This window comes from Panicum virgatum, chromosome 3K (assembly GCF_016808335.1).
Source record: "Panicum virgatum strain AP13 chromosome 3K, P.virgatum_v5, whole genome shotgun sequence".
NCBI lineage: Eukaryota > Viridiplantae > Streptophyta > Magnoliopsida > Poales > Poaceae > Panicum > Panicum virgatum.
In genome coordinates this window covers 19,250,932-19,271,088 of record NC_053138.1, presented here as the reverse complement: position 1 = coordinate 19,271,088, position 20,157 = coordinate 19,250,932, and the positions used below count along the sequence as shown (strand labels likewise).

At 49.1% G+C, this 20,157-nt stretch overlaps 4 protein-coding genes across 7 annotated transcripts; 2 read left to right on the top strand and 2 right to left on the bottom strand.

The window, feature by feature from the left end:
- Positions 1-337: 337 nt before the first annotated feature.
- Positions 338-4,616, top strand: LOC120698137 (50S ribosomal protein L33-like). 4 transcript variants are annotated; one of them, XM_039981647.1, is made up of 3 exons: positions 352-467; positions 1,152-1,154; positions 4,105-4,616. In XM_039981647.1, the coding sequence occupies exon 3, from the start codon at positions 4,120-4,122 to the stop codon at positions 4,291-4,293; it is 174 nt and encodes a 57-aa protein (XP_039837581.1). In that variant the 5' UTR covers positions 352-467; positions 1,152-1,154; positions 4,105-4,119; the 3' UTR covers positions 4,294-4,616. The 4 variants fall into 4 exon arrangements, 2 of the variants coding, with proteins under 2 accessions (XP_039837581.1, XP_039837580.1); XR_005684728.1 differs by lacking the exon at positions 1,152-1,154 and having other exon boundaries at positions 338-467; positions 4,093-4,616; XR_005684729.1 differs by lacking the exons at positions 1,152-1,154; positions 4,105-4,616 and adding an exon at positions 640-1,096.
- A 480-nt stretch (positions 4,617-5,096) lies between these two features.
- On the bottom strand, positions 5,097-7,860 carry LOC120700693 (beta-arabinofuranosyltransferase RAY1-like). Its single transcript, XM_039984934.1, has 5 exons — positions 7,463-7,860; positions 7,083-7,338; positions 6,275-6,982; positions 5,926-6,172; positions 5,097-5,648 (listed from the first exon to the last, which is right to left on the bottom strand). The coding sequence occupies exons 1-5, from the start codon at positions 7,858-7,860 to the stop codon at positions 5,167-5,169; spliced, it is 2,091 nt and encodes a 696-aa protein (XP_039840868.1). The 3' UTR covers positions 5,097-5,166.
- Positions 7,861-11,359: 3,499 nt separating this feature from the next.
- On the top strand, positions 11,360-14,241 carry LOC120698136 (rac-like GTP-binding protein 2). Its single transcript, XM_039981645.1, has 8 exons — positions 11,360-11,850; positions 12,111-12,198; positions 12,297-12,406; positions 12,747-12,810; positions 12,927-12,991; positions 13,112-13,177; positions 13,273-13,385; positions 13,917-14,241. The coding sequence occupies exons 1-8, from the start codon at positions 11,752-11,754 to the stop codon at positions 13,948-13,950; spliced, it is 639 nt and encodes a 212-aa protein (XP_039837579.1). The 5' UTR covers positions 11,360-11,751; the 3' UTR covers positions 13,951-14,241.
- Positions 14,242-14,264: 23 nt separating this feature from the next.
- On the bottom strand, positions 14,265-18,117 carry LOC120698135 (proline iminopeptidase-like). The gene is made up of 11 exons (XM_039981644.1): positions 17,866-18,117; positions 17,489-17,715; positions 17,257-17,355; positions 17,050-17,160; positions 16,908-16,970; positions 16,701-16,794; positions 16,326-16,423; positions 16,069-16,170; positions 15,524-15,637; positions 15,140-15,214; positions 14,265-14,617 (listed from the first exon to the last, which is right to left on the bottom strand). The coding sequence occupies exons 1-11, from the start codon at positions 17,951-17,953 to the stop codon at positions 14,522-14,524; spliced, it is 1,167 nt and encodes a 388-aa protein (XP_039837578.1). The 5' UTR covers positions 17,954-18,117; the 3' UTR covers positions 14,265-14,521.
- Positions 18,118-20,157: the final 2,040 nt, after the last annotated feature.

Genomic DNA, 20,157 nt, shown 5'->3' with positions numbered 1-20,157 from the left:
ACGGAATAATCAACTCCACCAAGCACGCTACAGACTCCGTAGGAAATTTTTTATTTGCCACAATACCGCACTCATAGTTTAATATCACTTTAAATACCCATCCGAAACCATGGTCCACTTAATCAAACGTGTATTTTTCACTCGACAAATCAAAGAAGAATGAGAGGTCGGATGGGTCGGGCCACCTCTAGAAAGCCCGAAAGCCCAAAAATCATTCACCGCACTAACAACCCTAGCGGCTCGAGCTGCCGCGGAAAGAATCATGGGCCGTGGGCTTATTGGATGGGCTGCTACTGGATTACAGGTGTAGAATCTAATTATCTACCCCTTAGCTTAGGGAGCTCCCACGGAAGTCCCCCTCTCTCCTCTCTCTCTCTCGGCCGCCTTCTTTCTTCTCCTTTCCAAGCGGCGACGACAGGGGAGTGGCGCCGCCCTTGCCAGTTTCGTCGGGCGCTTCGCCGGCCAAGGTATGTTCGCCCTTTCCCTTCCCTTCCTTTCCTGCTTTGCGAAATCGAACACCCAAACCCCCTAACGAGTGCTATTTGTATTCGGATCTGACCATGGATTTTACCAACTAACTTCGATTTTGTTTTTGCAAAAATTATTGGGTGTAATCTGGGTCCACCCCTGCTAGTGCAGTTTATTTTCCAGAATTTTGTTTTTCGGGATGGGGGCGTGGGGCACCTCGCGCTTGTCCGTGATTGGTTGCAGCAAGACCTGAAACGTGAAGGAAATGTTGAGTGGGGACAAGAACGTGTGAGGGATAGTTGCCTGTTGAGCCAGCGATTTGCTATCGCTACGTTTCATTTCCAAACTCTGACCGTGGTCCTGTTTGCACTAAGGCCTTGTCTTACATGTATGCCTTGTGCCATAGGGATATGGCTGTTGACAACATAGAGGACTGCAGTTATGATGTGGCTATTGAGTTTATCCTGCTTGAAAAGTGCAGGAATTGTTTTGGTTCACTGACTTCCTTTTTTAAAGCTGTCTTCATTTCCTGAATGTAATATATCTTTTGTTTCGTTTGGTCAATATGACAATATTGGGTTGAGATTGTTCTTAAGGTAGCTTCGTTGTTCTCTACAGAGGGTATTCATTCGGAGTTAGGAATTGTAGCGGTTCTCCAAGTTACCTGTTTGCTTGTCTTTTAGAAGGATTCTTTCCATTTGCTCAGCTAAGCTGCAATTTGCATCGGGGCTTGCAGATAGAATATAACATACACAATATACGTGTTTATTAATCTGCATCAGGAAGGGGAGTCTTTTACGTATATACCATTACAAAAGTTGGCCCCGACGTTCATACCACTAAAAAGTTCGGAGACACCTCTATACCATCGCGTTTTTTTTGTTTTGACCTCCATACCATTTTGGACGGAAAGGGTGCTAACAGTGGATAACGGAGCTGCAAAAAGACCTTTATACGCTTGAGTGCCAAAAAATTGCTTAACTCTCTCCTCTCAATGACGAGCGGGCCCCACTTGTCATATTCTTCTTCTTCCTTCCACACCGTCGCGAGTTCCCTGACAGCGCCCTCGCCACGCGGCTGCTCCGCCCCGGCCGTCCTCGCCGTGCGGTGGCCTCCCCCGGCTGTCCTCCGCGCGCCTCGTCGCGGCCGCCTGGGCCCTGCTCCGGCCGCCCGGGCCGCGCGGCCGTCCCGCCACGCCGCCGTCACCGAGGACGTCCTCGCCCCGGCGGAGCCCACGCGGCGACCCTAGAAGGCCGGCGCGGCGCCCCCCGGTGGCTGGCACGGCGCACCCCCGGTGCGGCGTCCGCCCACGTGGCGGCACCAGGTAGCCGGCGCGGACTAAAAAGAAAATGACTCCTCTCTATGTATCTATAAAAAATGTAAAGATTGTTTTCCTTTGTGACGGATCGACGGACTACCATTTTCAGGCAGCAAAGTTTTGATCGATCAACCAACAAAATCAATGAATATCACCTACAAGCTAGTTACAACTACCAGTAATCAACATGTTTGTTAATGCTCTGCAACTGCAAGAATTGCAGTGCTTGGCTGCAGATACTTGCTGTCCTGTATACCCGCACCATGGTCGCAGCCATTCACTCTATTCGCTGCAACTAGCCAATAATATTTTTCTCATACCAAACCAGCACCAGCCAGCAGCCACCAGTACTTTTCTCTCACAACAAATCAGCACCAGCCACCAGCGACAGCACAGCGAACATAGCGATTAATGGCGACGATTAGAGGTATCTAGAGAGCAGGTAGGCGTTGACGCAGGGCTACCCGCTCCAGACGCCGGAGTGCAGCCTCAGCACGGCGCTGGCCGCCTCCTTAACGCCTGCATCGCAGTCCGCCTGCACGCTGCAGAGCTCCCCACGGCGCCGACGCGCGCCATCTCCCGCAAGACCTCCGGGGGCGCCGCCCGGCCGGCCACGGCCGCCAGCACGCGCACCGCGCAGGTGTCGGCGGACACGCACAGGAGCCGCCGCGCCACCACCACGGCGACGCCCGCTGGGTGCGCTGCCACCGCCGCACGCCCGTCCGCGCACGCGCACAGCTTCGCCAGCAGCGCCATGGCCAGCTCCGCCGCCCTCTTGCCACCCGCCGCGGACAGCTCTTGATCTTGGCTCGCGACACGGCCAGGCGCTGCGCCCGCACTGGGGGAGGTGGCGCCGGAGCTGTCGAGTGTGGGAGGGAGAGATTGGGAGGTCAAAACGGTCAATTTACTAGGTTAGGCCCACATGTCAGAACTCTAAATCTGTTAATTACTAACGGATGGTGGATGGAATGGTACAGAGGTCAAAACGAAAAAACGCGATGGTATAAAGGTGTCTTCGAACTTTTTAGTAGTATGGACGTGAGCTCTAAAACACGGATACATGGGTCAGCAGCTGTATCGTGTATCCTAGACGTATCCGCGAGCTGGGCCGTATTGGGCCGGAAAACCTCAGATTGGATACGTATTTGATAGGATACGGCCCAGTTACGGCCCACCTAAAGGAGCATACAGCCCCTGTTGCCCTAACCCAACTCCCCCACGCACGACTCCCCCACGCGCAGCCGCTCCGCTCGTCCCGCTCCCCCACACGCGACTCGCGCCTCCACTCGTGGCCGGCCCCCGCCGGAGCAGCCTCCGCCCTCGCCGGCGACGACGAGCCACGGCCGCAGCCCGCAGGGACCCAGGACCAGGAGCTCCCCGCGCGGCGACGACGAGCCGGAACCGCGGTTGCACCGCTACAGGGACCAGAGAACCTCCGCCCGCCTGGCTGCTGCATAGGACCTCCGCCCGCCTGGCTGCTGCATAGGACCTCCGCCCGTCTCAAGGTGCAAAGGAGCTCCTCCTCTGTTCTTGTTCTCTCCCTTCCCCTGTTCTTGTTCCCTACCAATCTTCCTGATTAGAGCTTTCAATTTCAGCAGTATGGCATCTCCAAATCTGAGTGCTGCTAGTGCTAGTGCTAGTGCTAGTGCTAGTGCTGCTGCTAGTTCTAGTGTTAGATCTGGGCCAGACAAATAACTGATATCAGGGCTCCATTGTGGGATCATGTCACCATTCTAGAGAAGCCTAAACCTGGTGGAGGAAATATATTATGGAGATGCAACTATTGTCCATTTTCAAAAAGCACTAGCTACACAAGCGTTGAAGCTCATTTGCTGCAGAAATTAAGACAGGGGATTAAGACATCTCTATTTTGTAATTTATTATGCACTATTATTATTTATTAAAAAATAGTTAAAACGTATCCGCGTATCGAGTTGTTTGGGAAATTGCCGTATCCGCGTATCCATATCCTTCCGATACCGATACACGTATCCGTATCCGTGCTGCTTAGGACGTGAGGACCAACTTTTGTAATGGTATACATGTAAAAGACTCCAGGAAGGGTGGCAAGCTGCTTGCAGATATTATAGGACAGTTCAATCTGTGGAGTGAGCTTTCTCATGATGATTTTTCTTGTGTATGTTTTGAATTTTCTGCTTAAGTTTTTCAGATGCGTTACTAACACATGTTCAAATTTTTGTTTGCTCAGTTATTTGCTTTATGCATTCTATTGTCTGTAATATGGTGTGAGCTTGAATTTACCTCTCTGAATTCTCCTCATGCGCTTTTGTGTGTCCTCCGTCCAGTCTCCTTTTCTAAACTCGTAGTCGCTGATGGGGAAAGCAAAGCGTGCCTCAATCTTCATCAGGCTGGTTTCTGCAGCCGGTACTGGGTTCTTCTATGTGAAGCGCAAGAATCCTCGGCGGATCACTGAGAAGCTTGAATTTAGGAAGTATGATCCCCGTGTGAACAAGCATGTTCTGTTCACAGAAGCAAAGATGAAGTGAGATCTTCTACCTTCACACAATGCAGAACAGGAATAGGTTGTCAGCATTTTGCAATCAGAAATCTCTAGTACCATTAAGGATGTCATGTTCTGGTTTCCAGTGTTCCATTTGGATAACTGTAATGGGCATATGATTAAGGATTTGATGTGCTCTTCCAGTCGATTTTTTGCAACAATAAACATTTTGTTGCTCGAGTGAGCTGCAGACCTGCAAACGACTAGTTTTTTTTAAAATAATTTTCTTTTGAGGTATGAGCTATAATCAGCTCCTGATGAAGGAAATCTGGACCTCCCAAGTTCTATTTACACCTTTCAATCCCACCATGTTTGTGAACCAATATAGTTCTCGCTGAACATGTGAACTGCCACGATGCTCCGCTAAACATGAAGTGAAGCTGTTGTTTCTGTACTTAGTGTTGATTTACTGGTCTGTGTTTCCGTAGATCACAGAGAATTTGATTTTGTTGTAGTTGCGGAAGACTCACTAAAAATGCAATGCCCAACTAGTATTGTTTCAAGTTAATCACATACTGAAAGCATCATATACTGGGATCTTGGATCAATCCATCGCTGGAAGAAACAAGAAGCAAATTTAATAGAGGATGAAGGTTAGTAGGTTGACCAGGCTACTACGTACTGCAATTTGTGTTCTGCGTATATTCATATTGGTGGATGTATTCATGACCAGAGTTCATTCCTTTTCTAGTACAGAAATATCATATACCTAACCCGGGGGGGGGGGACAATATACAGATATAATAGAATTCAAGTTTGCGTGAATACTATATGCAGTTTTCTGCATTATTGCCATAAAGATTTAGCAGACAATTTTATAAAAAGAGATTTGGCAAAAATCATGGGTACATGGTTGTTGTCATTTTCTGTCAGTGTCCTCAAACAGATTAATTTGGCTCATCCGTCTAAAGCTACCCCTATCACTCCAATCCTGCAAGCACAGCCTAGAGGTAGGATCATAGTCCCACAGCCCGGTGGACATCTGCCGCTGGAGCTTCTTCTTCCTCCCATTTATCCAGTTATTGTGCATGATGAAACAACCGAGCTCCTTGCAAGCTGATAGTACATCATGCTTCTCCCATAGACCTTTGTAAGCTCCATTGGGGAACAAGTCCCGGTTCAAGAAAACAACAGTCAAGTTTGTGTAGGGCTCCAGGCATTTGTCGTCACTGATGCGGTTTGTTCCGTTTTTACCGCACATGACATCGTAGAAACTCGGTTGCTCAGATAAACCAGAATCAGCTGCATGTTTTACTATCATCTGCATCACTGTGATGGTGGAATTGTCTGAGCGAGCAAAGTAGAATCCTGAATTCAATCTCCGTGGCAAATTTATTGGTCCTATAACCAAAAGCAGTGAGAATACACAACAAAAATTAGCAGGGGGCTTGCATCCAGAGAATCAACATAACTGAACTACCATATTTGCTTTATGTATTCAATAAGCCATATTCATATTTCTAGGTCAATTTTTGTGCCATTTACTTTCTTTTAAGAACTTTGTGCCACCTACAACTAACTCTTGTTACAGCTGAATTTGACACGATGATAAATGCAAGTGTGCATTGTCAAGAGAACCAAAACAGAAAGAGAAACATCAGAAAATTGTAGTCATCACCTGTCTCATTATATTCATCAGACTGTGCTCCAAATGTAGCAGGCCCAAGCGAGTACAGGAATGGCATTGGATTGTCAAACCAATAAACATCAACATCACTCAGCAGCACATTGTATCCCAGTTTTAATATCTCCAGAACAATCCGTGACTTTACTTTTGTCACTTGCTGAAAACACTTCGTTCCAAAGTGGCAGTCATCAAAGCTGACGTTCTTTGGTGATAATGGATCTCTGAAAACTGGCAAACCCTACAATTAGGATTAAACAATTTAAGGTGGTCTGTGGTTTGCAAAGTAAAGAGGTTAAAAATAGAGAAAAGGAGAAGAAAGGAGGTGACTGAAAATAACTACCTGTAAAACTGAGAATTCATATGTCTCATGGTCTAAGGCACAGACTACAAAATTGGTAACTCTAAGCTGACGCAAACGGCAAGCCCAACTCATGAGCAAGTCCCTGTAACTTATTCCAGCCACACCAAGGACAACAGACCTATTGTTATCAGCAGCAAGCTCAAGTAGCATGCTCAAAGAATGTGGAAGATTAGAGCTGTGCAGATGTCTAGATAAGCAAATGTTTTCGTTCCTCCATAGGCTGCCTCCTCCTCCATGAGCTTTTCCTTTGCTGATGACAAAATCTGACAAGGTGAGCTCGTCAACTTTGCTGAATAAATAGTCTTCAGATTGCTTTACCACTTTATGCAGGGTAGAGTGTCTTCTCGGTAATCTGTAGCAATAAGAGCCATAAATTGCGGCTAGGTGGCGATTGACACTATACTCCCAGGAGTCAGCAAATAATCTGTAATTCTTACTCGAGCTCGTGACATGCATCGAGCTAAAACTTAAAGGATACAATCCAAGAGCCAGACTGCTTGCATCAAATACAAGTCTCATCTCAGATGATATAACCTCGTGAGTCAGCCACCAATTATGTGCTCCTCTTCCATAAAGAAACGAAGGCAGAACTCCGGCATGTAAAGGACTGTTCGGACTGTTCCACGCCACAATCATCCCCCTGTCAGAGCTTTCTGATGCCCACTTGTCAGCTGGAATCTCCCGCGACTAATGGAGACGAAGAACATCTGATCAGCAAGCTACATGTAGACAACCGGCGGTAATTTTCTATGAATGTCACATTGTTCATAGTTGGAGGAAAAGGTACCTTCCTGAAGCTCACTGTTTTACCATCTGCCTGTACCCAGTGGCTTCCGTTGTCAGCAAGCTGGTAATGGAACTCGGTGACGTTACGCGACATTGCAACAAGGAACCAGTCACGATCAACCTTGCTTAAATGCGCCAACGCGTTGACAATTTCAGGAAGCAGGATGATCTCGGCATCGACAAGGACGCAAATGTCGGAGCCAGAGGCAGCTTGTGCTCTCGCGACCATCGAGTGGAAGAACGGCGTCCCCGTGAACCTAAACCAAGGATGAAAACGGCACCGATCAGCTCCATACTGCAACAGAAATCTCTGAAGAATCGGGTTGGGGGGAGCTTGTATTACGCGAGATTATGAGGTTAAGGGGGGTCGGGAATGCGTACGAGGAATCGATGGCGGCATCGACGGTAACCCGGCGCCCGAGCCGGCCGGCGACCGCGAGCGAGGAGGCGTGGGCGCCTAGGAGCACGACGCTGACGTTCCCCGGGAGCGCCAGCCACGAGCGCACCGCCAGCTCCTGCCGCGCCTGCGATCCCTCCGGCGTCAGGCGCGGCGCTGAGAAGATCGTGACCCTCGGCGTCGCTCCGCTGCCGCCTTCCTCGTGTTGGCGACGGGAGCGCGCGCGGGAGGACGAGGAGGAGAGACAGAGCACGGCCGCCGCTACGAGGGCGAGGAGGAGGAGGCACCCAGCGAGCCGCGAGGCGAGGTCCGCGACGCCGCCGCGGGGCCGGCGCCCTCCGCGGCGCGGGGGAGCGCGGCGGTGGCGCGGAGGGAGCAGCATCTGGGCGCGCGCCGGCGGAGGAAGGCGTTAGGAGTAGTATAGTTTGTTTGGCTGGTTGGTGGGGCCTACTGTCATTGAGCCAAGGTCAAAGACACAAACGTTAACCGAAAGCAAAGCGCACGGTAGAACCAGGAAGCGCGCGTCGCGTCGGGGAGAGTACCCACATTGTCACTTGTACGTGGGGCTCACGTGTACCTGGGACCACATGTCGGTGAGCTGCGATCGTCTCTTCCTTGTCGTCTCAAAGTTTCTGAGACTCGGGTGGGGGGGTGGGGGTGTCGCCGAGGTCGTGACCGATCAAGCTAACTTGACGCTGCAGAAAAGATGATCTCGTTCACATGCGGTACGGAATGGGCCGAGTTCGTGCTTCCAGGCCTTCCAACAGGGTGGGCACGGCCCAATGCAAGACGGGCCCATCCCAGTTGGGCCTAATGCACGGCGGAGCCGCGATCCATGACGATACCGGTCAGGAATTTTGACTCGCAAGTTTGGACTCATCCAACGGCCTTCCTCCCCACACCAACAAACTACCCACCAGGTCGTTACGCTACGCATTCAATCCCGAACCCCCAGCAACCCGCTGCTCCTCGCCACACACCCCACCAGCTGCCTGTGGGTCCAGCGCCCGGCGTCCCCGGCCTGTCAGTGACTGGTGGGACGTCAGCTTTCAGTAGATCGGTCAGATTCCCCATTTAAGGTATTGTTCAGTTCCCTTTAAAATTTCAAAATTTTACAAGATTTTTCATCGTATCGAATATTTCAACACATGTATAAAGTATTAAATGTAGCTAAATAAAATAACTAATTACACAATTTATCTATAATTTACAAGACAAATTTTTTAAACCTAATTAATTTATGACAGAACAATAATTACTAAATACAAACAAAAATATTACAATACTTTACACTCAAAACTTTACACATCTAAACAACACCTTAATTCCCACCCGTAGCAGGTGGCAAGTCCGTGCGCAGGATCGGGAGAGAGGACGGCACGGCCGACCCCGCGCGCCTCGGAAACCGTTGTCAAACGGCGTGGCTGGCCTGCTCCCGTCGGCCGTCTCTCCTCTCTTGCTCTGAAAAGAAAAGGACTCGATTTTTTCAAAAAAAAAAAGAAAAGGACTCGAGCAGGCATACGGAGAGATAAAGGCAGTGTTTGGTTTCTACGGGGATTTTTTCGCGCACGTTTCCCAAAAAAATATCGTATGCATAGAGTACTAAATGAGGTTTATTTGTAAAATCTTTTTAGGTATGAGTGTAACTTTTCGAGACGAATCTAATGTCAGTAATTAATTGATGATTTGCAACAGGGATTTGACGAATCACGCAGTCAAAGACCTCATTAGATTCGTCTCGCGATTTGCACGGAGAATTGTGGAGGTGGTTTTGTAATTAAATTTCGATTACTACTCTAATTTTTTATCAAAAATGCAAAAAAAATTCGCGAAATTTTTTTCGGGCCAAACCAAACACGGCCAAAACTAGTGAAATTGTGAAAAAGAGAGAACTTAGGAGTACTAGTGTCGAGGAGCGTAACTGGCACGTGGTCCCCGCACCAATGCGGCCCCACCGGTCAGCCAGTAGCGCGGCGCTGTTACCGGTCGACTAAACCCTGTTTCGGTTAGCGAAAATCTCCTTGCTTTGAGGCGAGCGATCGAGGAGACAGGATCCCCGACCCGCTCCGCGTGCCGGGGTAGGCTCCTCGTGGGCCGGGCCTCTGCGGGGCCCACCGCCCTCCCCGCTCCCTTGCCGCTGGCGATCGGTTTGAATATGCAACCGGGCATGGAAAAGCAGCGTCGGACTTTTTTTTTTGAAATTAAAAAGCAGCGTCGGACTCCTTTTGACTCTTTTCGCTTTCTTTCGGGGAGGAATAAAAACGCTCCCCCCCAGATTTGAACGTTGAAACTTGAGCTCCAGCTGAACAAACTCGGACGCTTTCCGTGCGCACGAGTCCTACCCTTTCCATTTCACAAGAGTGTACTATGGCAAGAAATTTGAATATCTCGCCCCTTTTTGCTTACTAACGAGACACCTGATTATTCTTTTTTTAAACTAGGCTCAAAGCTCGCACGGAGAGGGGGCAGCGTACCGTGTCCTCCCGATCCGTGATCACGTTGCCGCAGCACGGAACAGGACGTGTGCGATTTAAAGATTCCGTAACACGAGCACGAGGGCAATCGTGTGAGGAACAGTACCAGGCTACCAGCGGTATGGCTGGGCATTCGGGTAGCCCGAAAATTTCGGGTCGGGCTTTTCGGGTATTTGAAATTTCGGATTTTGAAAATCGATACCCGAAATTTGTCCGAAATAACAAAAACCCGACATTTCGGATACCCGAAAATTCGGGTTCGGGTTCGGGTGATCCCCGAACTACCCGATATCAAGAGGGCCGACAAAGGGCGGGGCGTCGGCGGCGCGGTGAGGGCGGGCCGCGGGGGCGTCGGCGGCACGGTGGGGGCGGGCTGCGGGGGCGTTGACGGGCCGTGGGGGGCATCCGTGGCGTGGCGGGGGCGACGGCACCGGCGGGGCAGGGCGGCGGACCGTCGGGGGTGGAGGCGCCGCGGGAGACGGGCGGGGCGGAGGCATCAGCGGGCGGCCAGCGGGGGCGGGGGCGGGACCAGGCCGCAGGGGCCTCTGCACACCACCGCAGCCGCCACGCGCCCACGGGGGCCTCTGCCACCGTGGCCGGGATCCGCTCGCCCTGCGCCCCTTGGAGCAGGGGAGGCTTGCCCCACCCCACGCCCGCGCCGGCCGGCGCAGCTCCTCGGCCCGACGCAGGCGAGGAGGCCGCAGCTCCTCGCCCGCCGGCCTGGCGCAGAGGGAGCCGGTGAGGCGGCCGCCCCGACGGCCACTACGGCGAGGGCAAGATTCGGAGCCGGCTCGCCTGCTCGCCGGGGAGGGAGAGGAAGGAGCGGGAGGCGCCAGATGCCTCCATGGATCCGGTCGGAGAAGAGGAGAGGGGGGGCCGGCATTGGATCCGGCCGGCGGGGGTCGCCTCGAGCAGCACCGTCGGAGGAAGTAGGCCGTGGTCGCGTGCGGTGGCGCGGCGACAGCGGCCGGCGGGCGAGGGGCGGTGGCGCGGCGGCGGTCGGCGGGTGAGGGGCGCTGGTGGCCTGGGCGACTCGCGACTCGGGTGTAGTGGCGGCGTGACTGACTGGGGTGTGGGGTGGGCTATGCGCCTGTGCGGCTGGCCGGCAGCGGCAGTCTAGGTTAGGGTTAAGGGTTTCGTGGGCTGGGCTGCAAGTGCAATGAGTAAATATACATGGGGCTGGGCTGTATTTCGGGTAGTTCGGATAGTTCGGGTACCGTGACCCAATACCCGAATTACCCGTAATAATTTCGGGTACCGTGGGTTAGAACCCGAATTAGGGTTCGAGTTTTTCTGATTCGGGTTGTTCGGGTTCGGTCTCGGGTTTTTCAGATTCAGGCTTCGGGTTTCGGGTATTTTGCCCACCCATAACCAGCGGCAGGAGGCCGTCCGAGCGAGAGCTGTCAGCGCAGCTGGCCTCAAGTAGAAGGGCACTTGCGGCAAAGCGAGCAACCTTCTTCTTGACCGGCCGCGGCCTGCCTGCCCTGCCGGCCTGCGCGTCGCATTTACACCGCGCCTCCCGAGGCCAGCGGTAGCAGGGCTCGCCACACCACAGCCAGCTGCGAGCGGCGAGTTCTTTAAGGAAGCGGCAGGGCCGCCTTTGCCCGGCTTTGGCTTGGAGCGGGAGTCGAGTGGCTTGCCTTCTCGGTGAAGACAAGCGAGAAGCGAGCATTCTTGCCTCTGTCCCTCCTCACCCTCTCCTGCTTTCCTTCTTGTCCTGTTTCTACTAGTAGCAGCAGCAGCCAGCCGCCGCCTCTGCCTGTGCGGGAGTAGGAAGAGGGGTTGGGAGGGAGGGAGAGATGAGCGTGACCAAGTTCATCAAGTGCGTGACGGTGGGCGACGGCGCGGTGGGCAAGACCTGCATGCTCATCTGCTACACCAGCAACAAGTTCCCCACGGTACGCGCGCGAGATTCATTCTGGGCGTTCATTTTTTGGGTCACCTCCCCGCACAGAACTGGCAGTTAATTTGTAGGAGCGGTACATTTTTTCAGTTTGTTTCTGAATCCAAGCTGGTTCGTTCTGCTACATCTGTTCCTGTCCCGTTCCTCTTCGGGAACGAAGACCTGTATGGGAATCGTCAGTTTGCAATGCGCATTCATCAGTTCCCTGGTTGCTAAAACTGACGGCGCTCTGCACGCGATTTGTATTTCTGACAGGACTACATCCCTACGGTGTTCGACAACTTCAGCGCCAACGTCTCCGTGGATGGCAACATCGTCAACTTGGGCCTCTGGGACACTGCTGGTACTGCTTCCCATTTCACAGAATCACAACTCAAACTTTTATACAACCAGTGGGTGACTCAATATCTGAAAAATGTTCTGCCTGTTATCTTCGTTCAGGGCAAGAGGACTACAGCAGGCTGAGGCCGCTGAGCTACAGGGGCGCAGACGTGTTCGTGCTGGCCTTCTCCCTGATCAGCAGGGCAAGCTATGAGAATGTTCTTAAGAAGGTATGCACATAGGATCGGCGAGTGTTTGTTTGCTGGGGGTGTTTGTAGGGAGAGAGCCCAAGAAAGCCTGGAGTTGTAGTGCAGTTGCGATCAGCAAATGCCTGTGTAATTGGGGATCCAGGAAAACCTGAAGTTCCAGTGTAGATTTCAGATATCTCAATCTCTGACACATGATAATGATACTGAACAAAGTAGCTGCAGAAGAGCATTATTTTTTTTCTTGTTATTGCCCACCCTGGCCAATATTCCTAGCAGTATATTTGCAGTTTCTGCCTTTCAGATTATGTGGTTATTATTGCTGGCGCATTATGAACTGATCATTCTATTTCTGACCAAACAGTGGGTGCCAGAGCTGCGCAGATTTGCACCCAATGTTCCAGTTGTTCTTGTTGGGACCAAGTTAGGTAAGGAAACTCTGAATATGGCCTTGATTCAATGAAGTTTAATGCCCCATATTCGTTGTCATGATTGTTCTTCCAAGTTCCAATAGCTGATCAAGGAATTTGGTTGGATTGTCCAGATCTCCGTGACCACAGAGCCTACCTTGCTGACCATCCCGGAGCTTCAACAATCACAACGGCACAGGTTAGCTTTTTCATCGTCTACTTACTTTTAAGTGCTGAATGCTGTATCATACCAGCAGATAGTTATGCAAAGTAGCTTACAATTTCTGTTAGTCTTATCCCTCTTCCTCTTGTTATGCAGGGTGAAGAACTGAGGAAGCAGATTGGTGCTGCAGCTTACATCGAGTGCAGTTCCAAAACGCAGCAGGTAGTCATGTCCTATTTTAAATATGGATTGTTGTTTAGTTAATTTGAGTTTAGACATATATATACTGACTTTTGTAATGATGTTGGCCATACTAGAATGTCAAGGCTGTCTTTGATACTGCCATCAAAGTGGTCCTTCAGCCCCCTCGGAGAAGGGAGGCAATGCCTGCAAGGAGGAAAAGTAGGCGCGGCTCTGGATGCTCCATTATGTAAGCTTCATCTTCCCATCGTTTACTAGTTGGATCATGATGATACTAGACTGTTGTAGTGATTTCAAACCAATGTAATCTTAAAATCCATTTTTGAAGACTTGAGATAAATTGAGAAGGGAACGTATCAGGTGCAAACCAACCTCTCCGTGCAAACTATGGAAACTTCAATCTGAGTCCTTGGATCAACATCCAAGGGTACGAGGGATTGGGTAATTTTACAATCTGGACCCGCCCTTGGATTGGGTTAATCACACTTTTGCAAATCCCCCTCCCACCTCTATGCACCCCTCCCCTTGGATGTTGATCTGATGGTGCAGATTGAAGTTTTCATAGTTTGCACGGAGAAGTTAGTTTGCACCTGATATGTTCCCAATTGAGAATGTACAGTTTGCGGGCCAGTTTATGTCAGACAACCTGGCATATACTTCTATCACGGCGCCTGGCTCATCTACTACTGTTCAAACTTAAAAACAAATTTTTGGAGCGAATGATGAAACTGATTTTCTTGTAATGACTCTTGTCCCGCAGGAACCTGATGTGTGGCAGCACGTGTGCTGCTTAGGAGGTCGTGGCCTCGAGGAAGTTGAAGACTCGAAAAGCGGTGTGTATGTGTTTTGGCAAGTGAATTTGCTATAGAATGGGACAGCATGGATGCCTGCTTCTCTTGTTTTCCTTGGCTCTTCTGTATGCTTGAGTTTTAGGCTTAGTGCGTCAGACTCTTCGAGGACTGACTGATAAGACTTCAGTGTCATGTAACAAGTTTGTTAGACGAGGATCGCTGTAATGTTCTGCAGGTGGGATGTGGTATAAGTACTTGGTACTATATAAGTAAGCCAGAGCGTGTTCAAGGCTACGTTGGCGTGTTACATGGTTACAAATTCTAACTTCACTGTCATTCTAACTTGAAATTTCAATTGCTTGAACCAACAAACAATTGGTAAAGGGATTTAACGGTTCTGAAAGATATCCTGGAGTCAAGAAGACCGCTCTGATTGGTAAAGGGATGTTTGAAGGTGACATATTTTAGAAACACATTCCAATCAAGCTCTGCTAACCACTATAGCCATGGCTTTATTCCGCGCCTCTAAATTTCATAATCAGACAGGTGCTGCACATGTATGCCTTTGGCCAGCTCATTTTCGCAACATGTCTCTCAGCTTTTCTGTGGCTGACTTCAGTTCCGAAGCAATACCTACTTCATTGGCCGAGTGCCCTGCATCTGGGACCACCTGCATCCAGTAGAGGAATTGTAAGTGGTCAAATTTACCAGGGATTAAGAACATAAGGTACAAAATGGAAAATTCTAGTCAATTTGCCTAGGGTTCTGAATATTGGCAATGCAGATGCCAGGTGTATCAAACAGCTCTTGTTAAATCATACCGAGAACTATTGCTTAGGAAACATGTTGGACGAATGATTAGTCATATGGCACATCGCAAGTCAAATATAAAGATGTCTATAAATATTTAGTACTGCGCTCGACAAAAGTATAAACACAGCATGTTTTCCAGCTTCAGTTTAGTGGCCATATACAATCAAAAAAGCTTAAGACTTCAAAAGACCACAATCAATTGACAGTGCCCTGTGAAAAAAGCAAGAGATGACACCAACTTTCGCCACTGGTTCATTCAAGACCCAAACTCTTTGGAGAAACTATTTTTGTGCTCCAATATTAACATTCCAATTAAGACCAGCTCCCAACATGAATATAGCATATGGTATTTAGAAGAATGATTGACACATCGTTTTACCTTGAATTCTGCTTCAGGCCAAGCTTTATGAAGATCCCAAGCAGACATCATGGGGCAACAAACATCATAACGCCCCTGCAATAATATAAGTAATCAGGTATGAGCACACTGGCACTTTTTAGTGGTTTAATTTCCATCATGGATTTGAGGTTCCAACTTATTCAGGCAACAACGCAAAACAACAAAAAGTTAAATGATTGTACAGAAGTGTAGTGACAATTGAAGGTAAACAAGGATGAAGAGCTAAAGGCAATGTGCAGCCTTGATGCGTGAAATATAACATGTACCATTTATTCATGCATTACTGATATGCACAGATATACCCAGCTAGCAGCAGATGCACATGGATATTGTGTAAACAACAAAACTTAATGACAAGCATACCTGTACAATAAAAGCTTTAATATGTCGAATCTTGTCAACATTGTCTAATAGATATGAGTCTGAGGGTAAAAAACCCTTATTCACAAAATAGTGATTTTCAATCCTTGCAAATGCCTGCAAAAATGAATCATGTTTCAACAAATATAAGGGAGTATGTAATTCGACCACATAACTCATAGAAACATCAGCTAAACCTGCCTTAGAAAGAAATATGTTGCAAATGAATTTTAAATACGAAGTCACTGAAGATTTCTACAGCCATCGGTTTTAAATGTTTATTAGCATTATGGCATAGGTTTCAAAATTGCAACTATACAATGATTGCTTATTGTTGCTATTTTAAGTCCAGACTCCAGACTAATATTGAGCGTATAAACAATTTAATTCAATTTGTACAGGTCCCTTGAAGGACATTTTTCTCAATCTCTATACAAAGCTAAAGATCAGAATGAAAGCTGGAAAAAAATGAGCACACTAAGTTGGTGAAAGAAAAGTAGTTGGAATGATGTAATGATACCAAAAAAAATGCTTGTTAGAGGACTTGCCAGTGAAAACTTGTCATCTTCCCCTCGTTTAATGTTATCATTATTTTGGATAAGATGCGCAGTCATCATCTCCCACATCGTCCATCGCTTCGCAGCTTCAATCTAATTGGGAAAAGGTAAATGTCTCTTTATCAAAAGAATCATGAAATGCTACCTGTATCTTTGCTTCTGAGTAATAACACGGAAAGAGAAATTAAAAAACTACGAGAAGGCTTACAAGTATGTTAGACATATTTACTTGTTTGGGGCCATCATACCTGAATGGTAGGATCAGATGATGTTAGCCTTTTGCTATATGCAGCTATGAAACAATTCCTTTCCTCCTCAGGAATAAAATCTCTAAATGGTTCCCATGCTGCAGATTTGAAACTAAAGTTATTAATATACTCAAACAAAAGCGATTACAGCCACATAGGTTGGTTGTCTTTCGTAATTGGAAAGTAATGATTTAGGAGAACACCAGAACACATTATATTAACATTTTGTTTGTCATTTAACTTCAAGTATAGTCGCTGAAAAGGATGATGGCATGATTAATAAAAGTAGCCAGTATTATTCTGGAACAGTGGAAAAATGATTTGGTAATACGAAGCACTTTTTTTTCTCTAGGACACAAAACTGAGAACACAAACCATCTGGGAAAATGGCTGCTGCACCACCCTCATAGAACCAATCAAGCTCCTTTTTCCTAAGCAAGAAAATCCCTCTTAGAACAATGCCAGTGACCTGGTGAGCATATAAGGAGTTTTAGTTAGATCCACAATATAGCTTCTGTGCATACCTGTACGCTACACAAGATTCAGGTGAAATAGAGATGGAATGGACCATAAATCACTTGCCTTATCAGGGTGTGTCTGACTGTAAGCAAGGGCCAAGGTGCTTCCCCATGAACCGCCAAACACCTACATCATGTCAGAACAGTAAGTTCCACTGCAGAAGAGTGGGTAACCAAAGCTGATGGGGGAAAGAAAAGATAATTGCCTGCCATTCAGGGATGTCAAGATGTTCCCTGAGCTTCTCAATGTCAGCTACCAAGTCCCAAGTCGTGTTCTGCTCTAAGCAAGCATGGGGAGTACTTCTGCCTGCGCCCCTCTGAAAGCACAGAAAACCCATATTAAACAACTAAATAGAATCCTCTAGCAACAATGATAAACAACGACGTGAGAGTGAGAGAGTGGACAAGATAACCTGGTCGAACAGAACGATCCTGTAGAACTCCGGGTCGAAGACCCTCCTGTTGCCAGGCGACGTGCCGGCGCCGGGACCCCCGTGGAGGAACACCACCGGCTACAAAATCGACGGGGTGAGAAGCTACACGTTCCTGTGCAATCCGTGGCTAACAGCGGGAGGGGCAGCGAATTGGGAAACAAAATGCCCCCGCCATCTCACAGGGGGGGGGGGGGGTGAATCAGACGCTCACGTGGCCCTGGGGGTTCCCGGACTGCTCGTAGTAGATGGTGTGGACGTCGGAGACCTTGAGGGACCCGGTGTCGTACGGCTCGACCTGCGCGTACAGCCCCTTCTTCACCTCGGACGGGTCCATCTCCATCCGCTCGGCGGCGGCAGGGGCGGAGGAGACGCTCGCGCGGCAGCGGCGGCGGCGCGTGCCTTCCGCCAGCAGGTGCAGGCGACCCGAACCCCGTCCCCCTGCAGAGAGCGGCGCCGGAAACCACGTCAGGACTCGGGAACCCGTGTGTGCCGCTCGTCGAGGACGGCGGGCGGGGTGGATAAGGCCGGGGATCGCGGTGGCACGGGGGGGGGGGGGGGGGGGTCTCGAGGTGAGGAGGCGGCGGTTACCTGGCGGCGTGCGCGAGAGGCGTGGGGGAGTGGGGCGGTGGGCGCGGAGCGGGGAGGCAAGGGCGTGGGGGAGGCGGCCGATGATCATTTGACTGCGGCCGATCGGAGGGGAGGGGTGGTTTGGCACCCCTGGTATAGAGCCTAGCCGGCCGGTAGTTTTGCGGGTTCTCACCAGGGGGGTTGCGCCGTGCGGCCGGCCGCGCCGCGGCGGGGGTGTGCGGGTGCGGCCAAAGCGCCAGGCGGTGGGTGAATCTGGACGAGTCTGGCTGTTCGTTTCGGCGCGGGGATGTTGGCGGGACCTGGAGTGGATTCCTCTGGCGTGGTCGCGTGCTCGGGCCTCCGGGAACTTGAGTGAGCCATGAGCCTGTTTAGTTTTCTAGAATGTTAAGAAATTAATATTTTGACTGTTAATTACAATGTCAAATAAAATTTGTTTCAAAACTAAATTTAGAACTCCTGCGCTAGGAACTCTGATAAATCTAATGAGGTCTTTTAACTGTGTGATTAGAAGATGGTTATTGTAGTATCACTGTAGCAAATTATCGATCAATTACAGTCATTAGATTCGTCGCGAAAGATTACACCCATTCCTGAAAAGATTTTGCAAATAGATTTTATTTAATATTTCATGCATGAATTTTTTTTTCAAAAAACATGCATTTTAGGATTCTAGAACGAAACAAACAGGATCCAAGCGAAACAGAGTTATTCCGGTGAACCTCCGCCGTCTGATACTGTCTGAGAGAGGGCAGTTTGTGGGCAAGATCACTAGCGACGGCGTAGCGAGGGTATCATCGGCTTGTGCGTGGTAGGGTGGGGAGGCAGGGCCGCAGGGGTAAAAAAAAAACAGTGACAGGAATAGAGAGGAAGAATGTGTTCTTAAACCTCGTGTGGTTTATGCTTATGCATATCTTTTTAAAAAAAGTTTATAGATTTGCTATTCATCTGAACAAAATATATACGGAGATGCATAGCAAAAAACGGTGAATCCTAAAAAAATGTCGACTAATAATTTAGAACAAAGAGAGTATCGATCTTAGGTGCATGTATTCAAATGGGTGGTCTTAGTTTTGAGAATCTGTCTGCTCAGTCTCTCGAAGTTGCTCGTTGAGGTAGGTTGCGTGCGTGTATTCATGAATGTGCATGAGTGTTTGTGTGGGTCCGCGTCTATGTTGTGTTTCTAAAAAAATTAGGTGCATGCAATTTGTCAATAATTACTTTTTGAGCAATAAATTGTATTTTTTTTAAAATTATACAGTACAACTCGAACACTCAAAATGCACGCACACTCCTATAAAAACACATACACAAATTCTGCACTTATGAGCACTTTTTTTAGCATAGTGTGAAAGACAACAGCAAACCCGATAGTCGTCACCGAGAACAGCAAACCATGGTGCGAGATCGAAGAAGCAGGGGAACGTCAACCTGGCGATCCAAATGGTTTGATCATATAGAATCCAACATTCCTGCCTTGTTCGGCTGGCTGGCTGATTTGACGTGAAAGAAAAATACTGCTGGTTGGCTGGCTGGCTGGCTGATTTGGCGTGAGAGAAAAATACTGTTAGTGGCTGGCTGAATCTCCCAACCGAACAAAGCGTCCAACGAAATCCCGGCCATCCGTCATGCTTCTTACGGGATAATTTACCATGCTCGCGTTCAGACCCCGCTATATTCTTGAATTAGCACGAGCCCAACCAGCCAATCTTCTAGGCCTAAATACACCGGGCCTTACAAAGAAGCATGGAGCTTTGGCCCACTATAGGTGGCAGCAACAAAATCGTCAGCCTGGGCCTAGCTGGCGTGCTCGACGCGCCCCATCAGATGCCAGATTTACGGAGGACTGAGCCGTAGCTCAGTTGGCAAGGGACGCAGGTGTGCTCCCTGCCCGCCCATGTTCGAAGCCCAGCTTCGACGTGGGTTGCTCAGGGATTTATTCCCCATTTTAGTTGTGGTATCGTCGGACGCCTGATAGGAGGCGACGCTCTCATCGCTAAGCGAAGCTCTGGTTTTCGTGAATGTATTGTAGGTGTATTGTGTGTATAAGTTTAGGTTTTAGCGTGCGCCTTAGGGTGTGTGGTGTGCGTGAGTAGGGTGTGGTGTGTGTTTGGGCGTGCGTTCAGATACTACAAGTTGTACTCCAGATCTGAGGAATAAAAAAATGCCAGATTTACCCCTAAAAAAATCAGATGCCAGATTTTTTTTCCATTAGAAAAAAAGATGCCAGATGTTCTTTTTAGAGAGGGCCAGGTGACATGCTGATTTGATTTGGTGGTTGTTCTTCCTGATTGT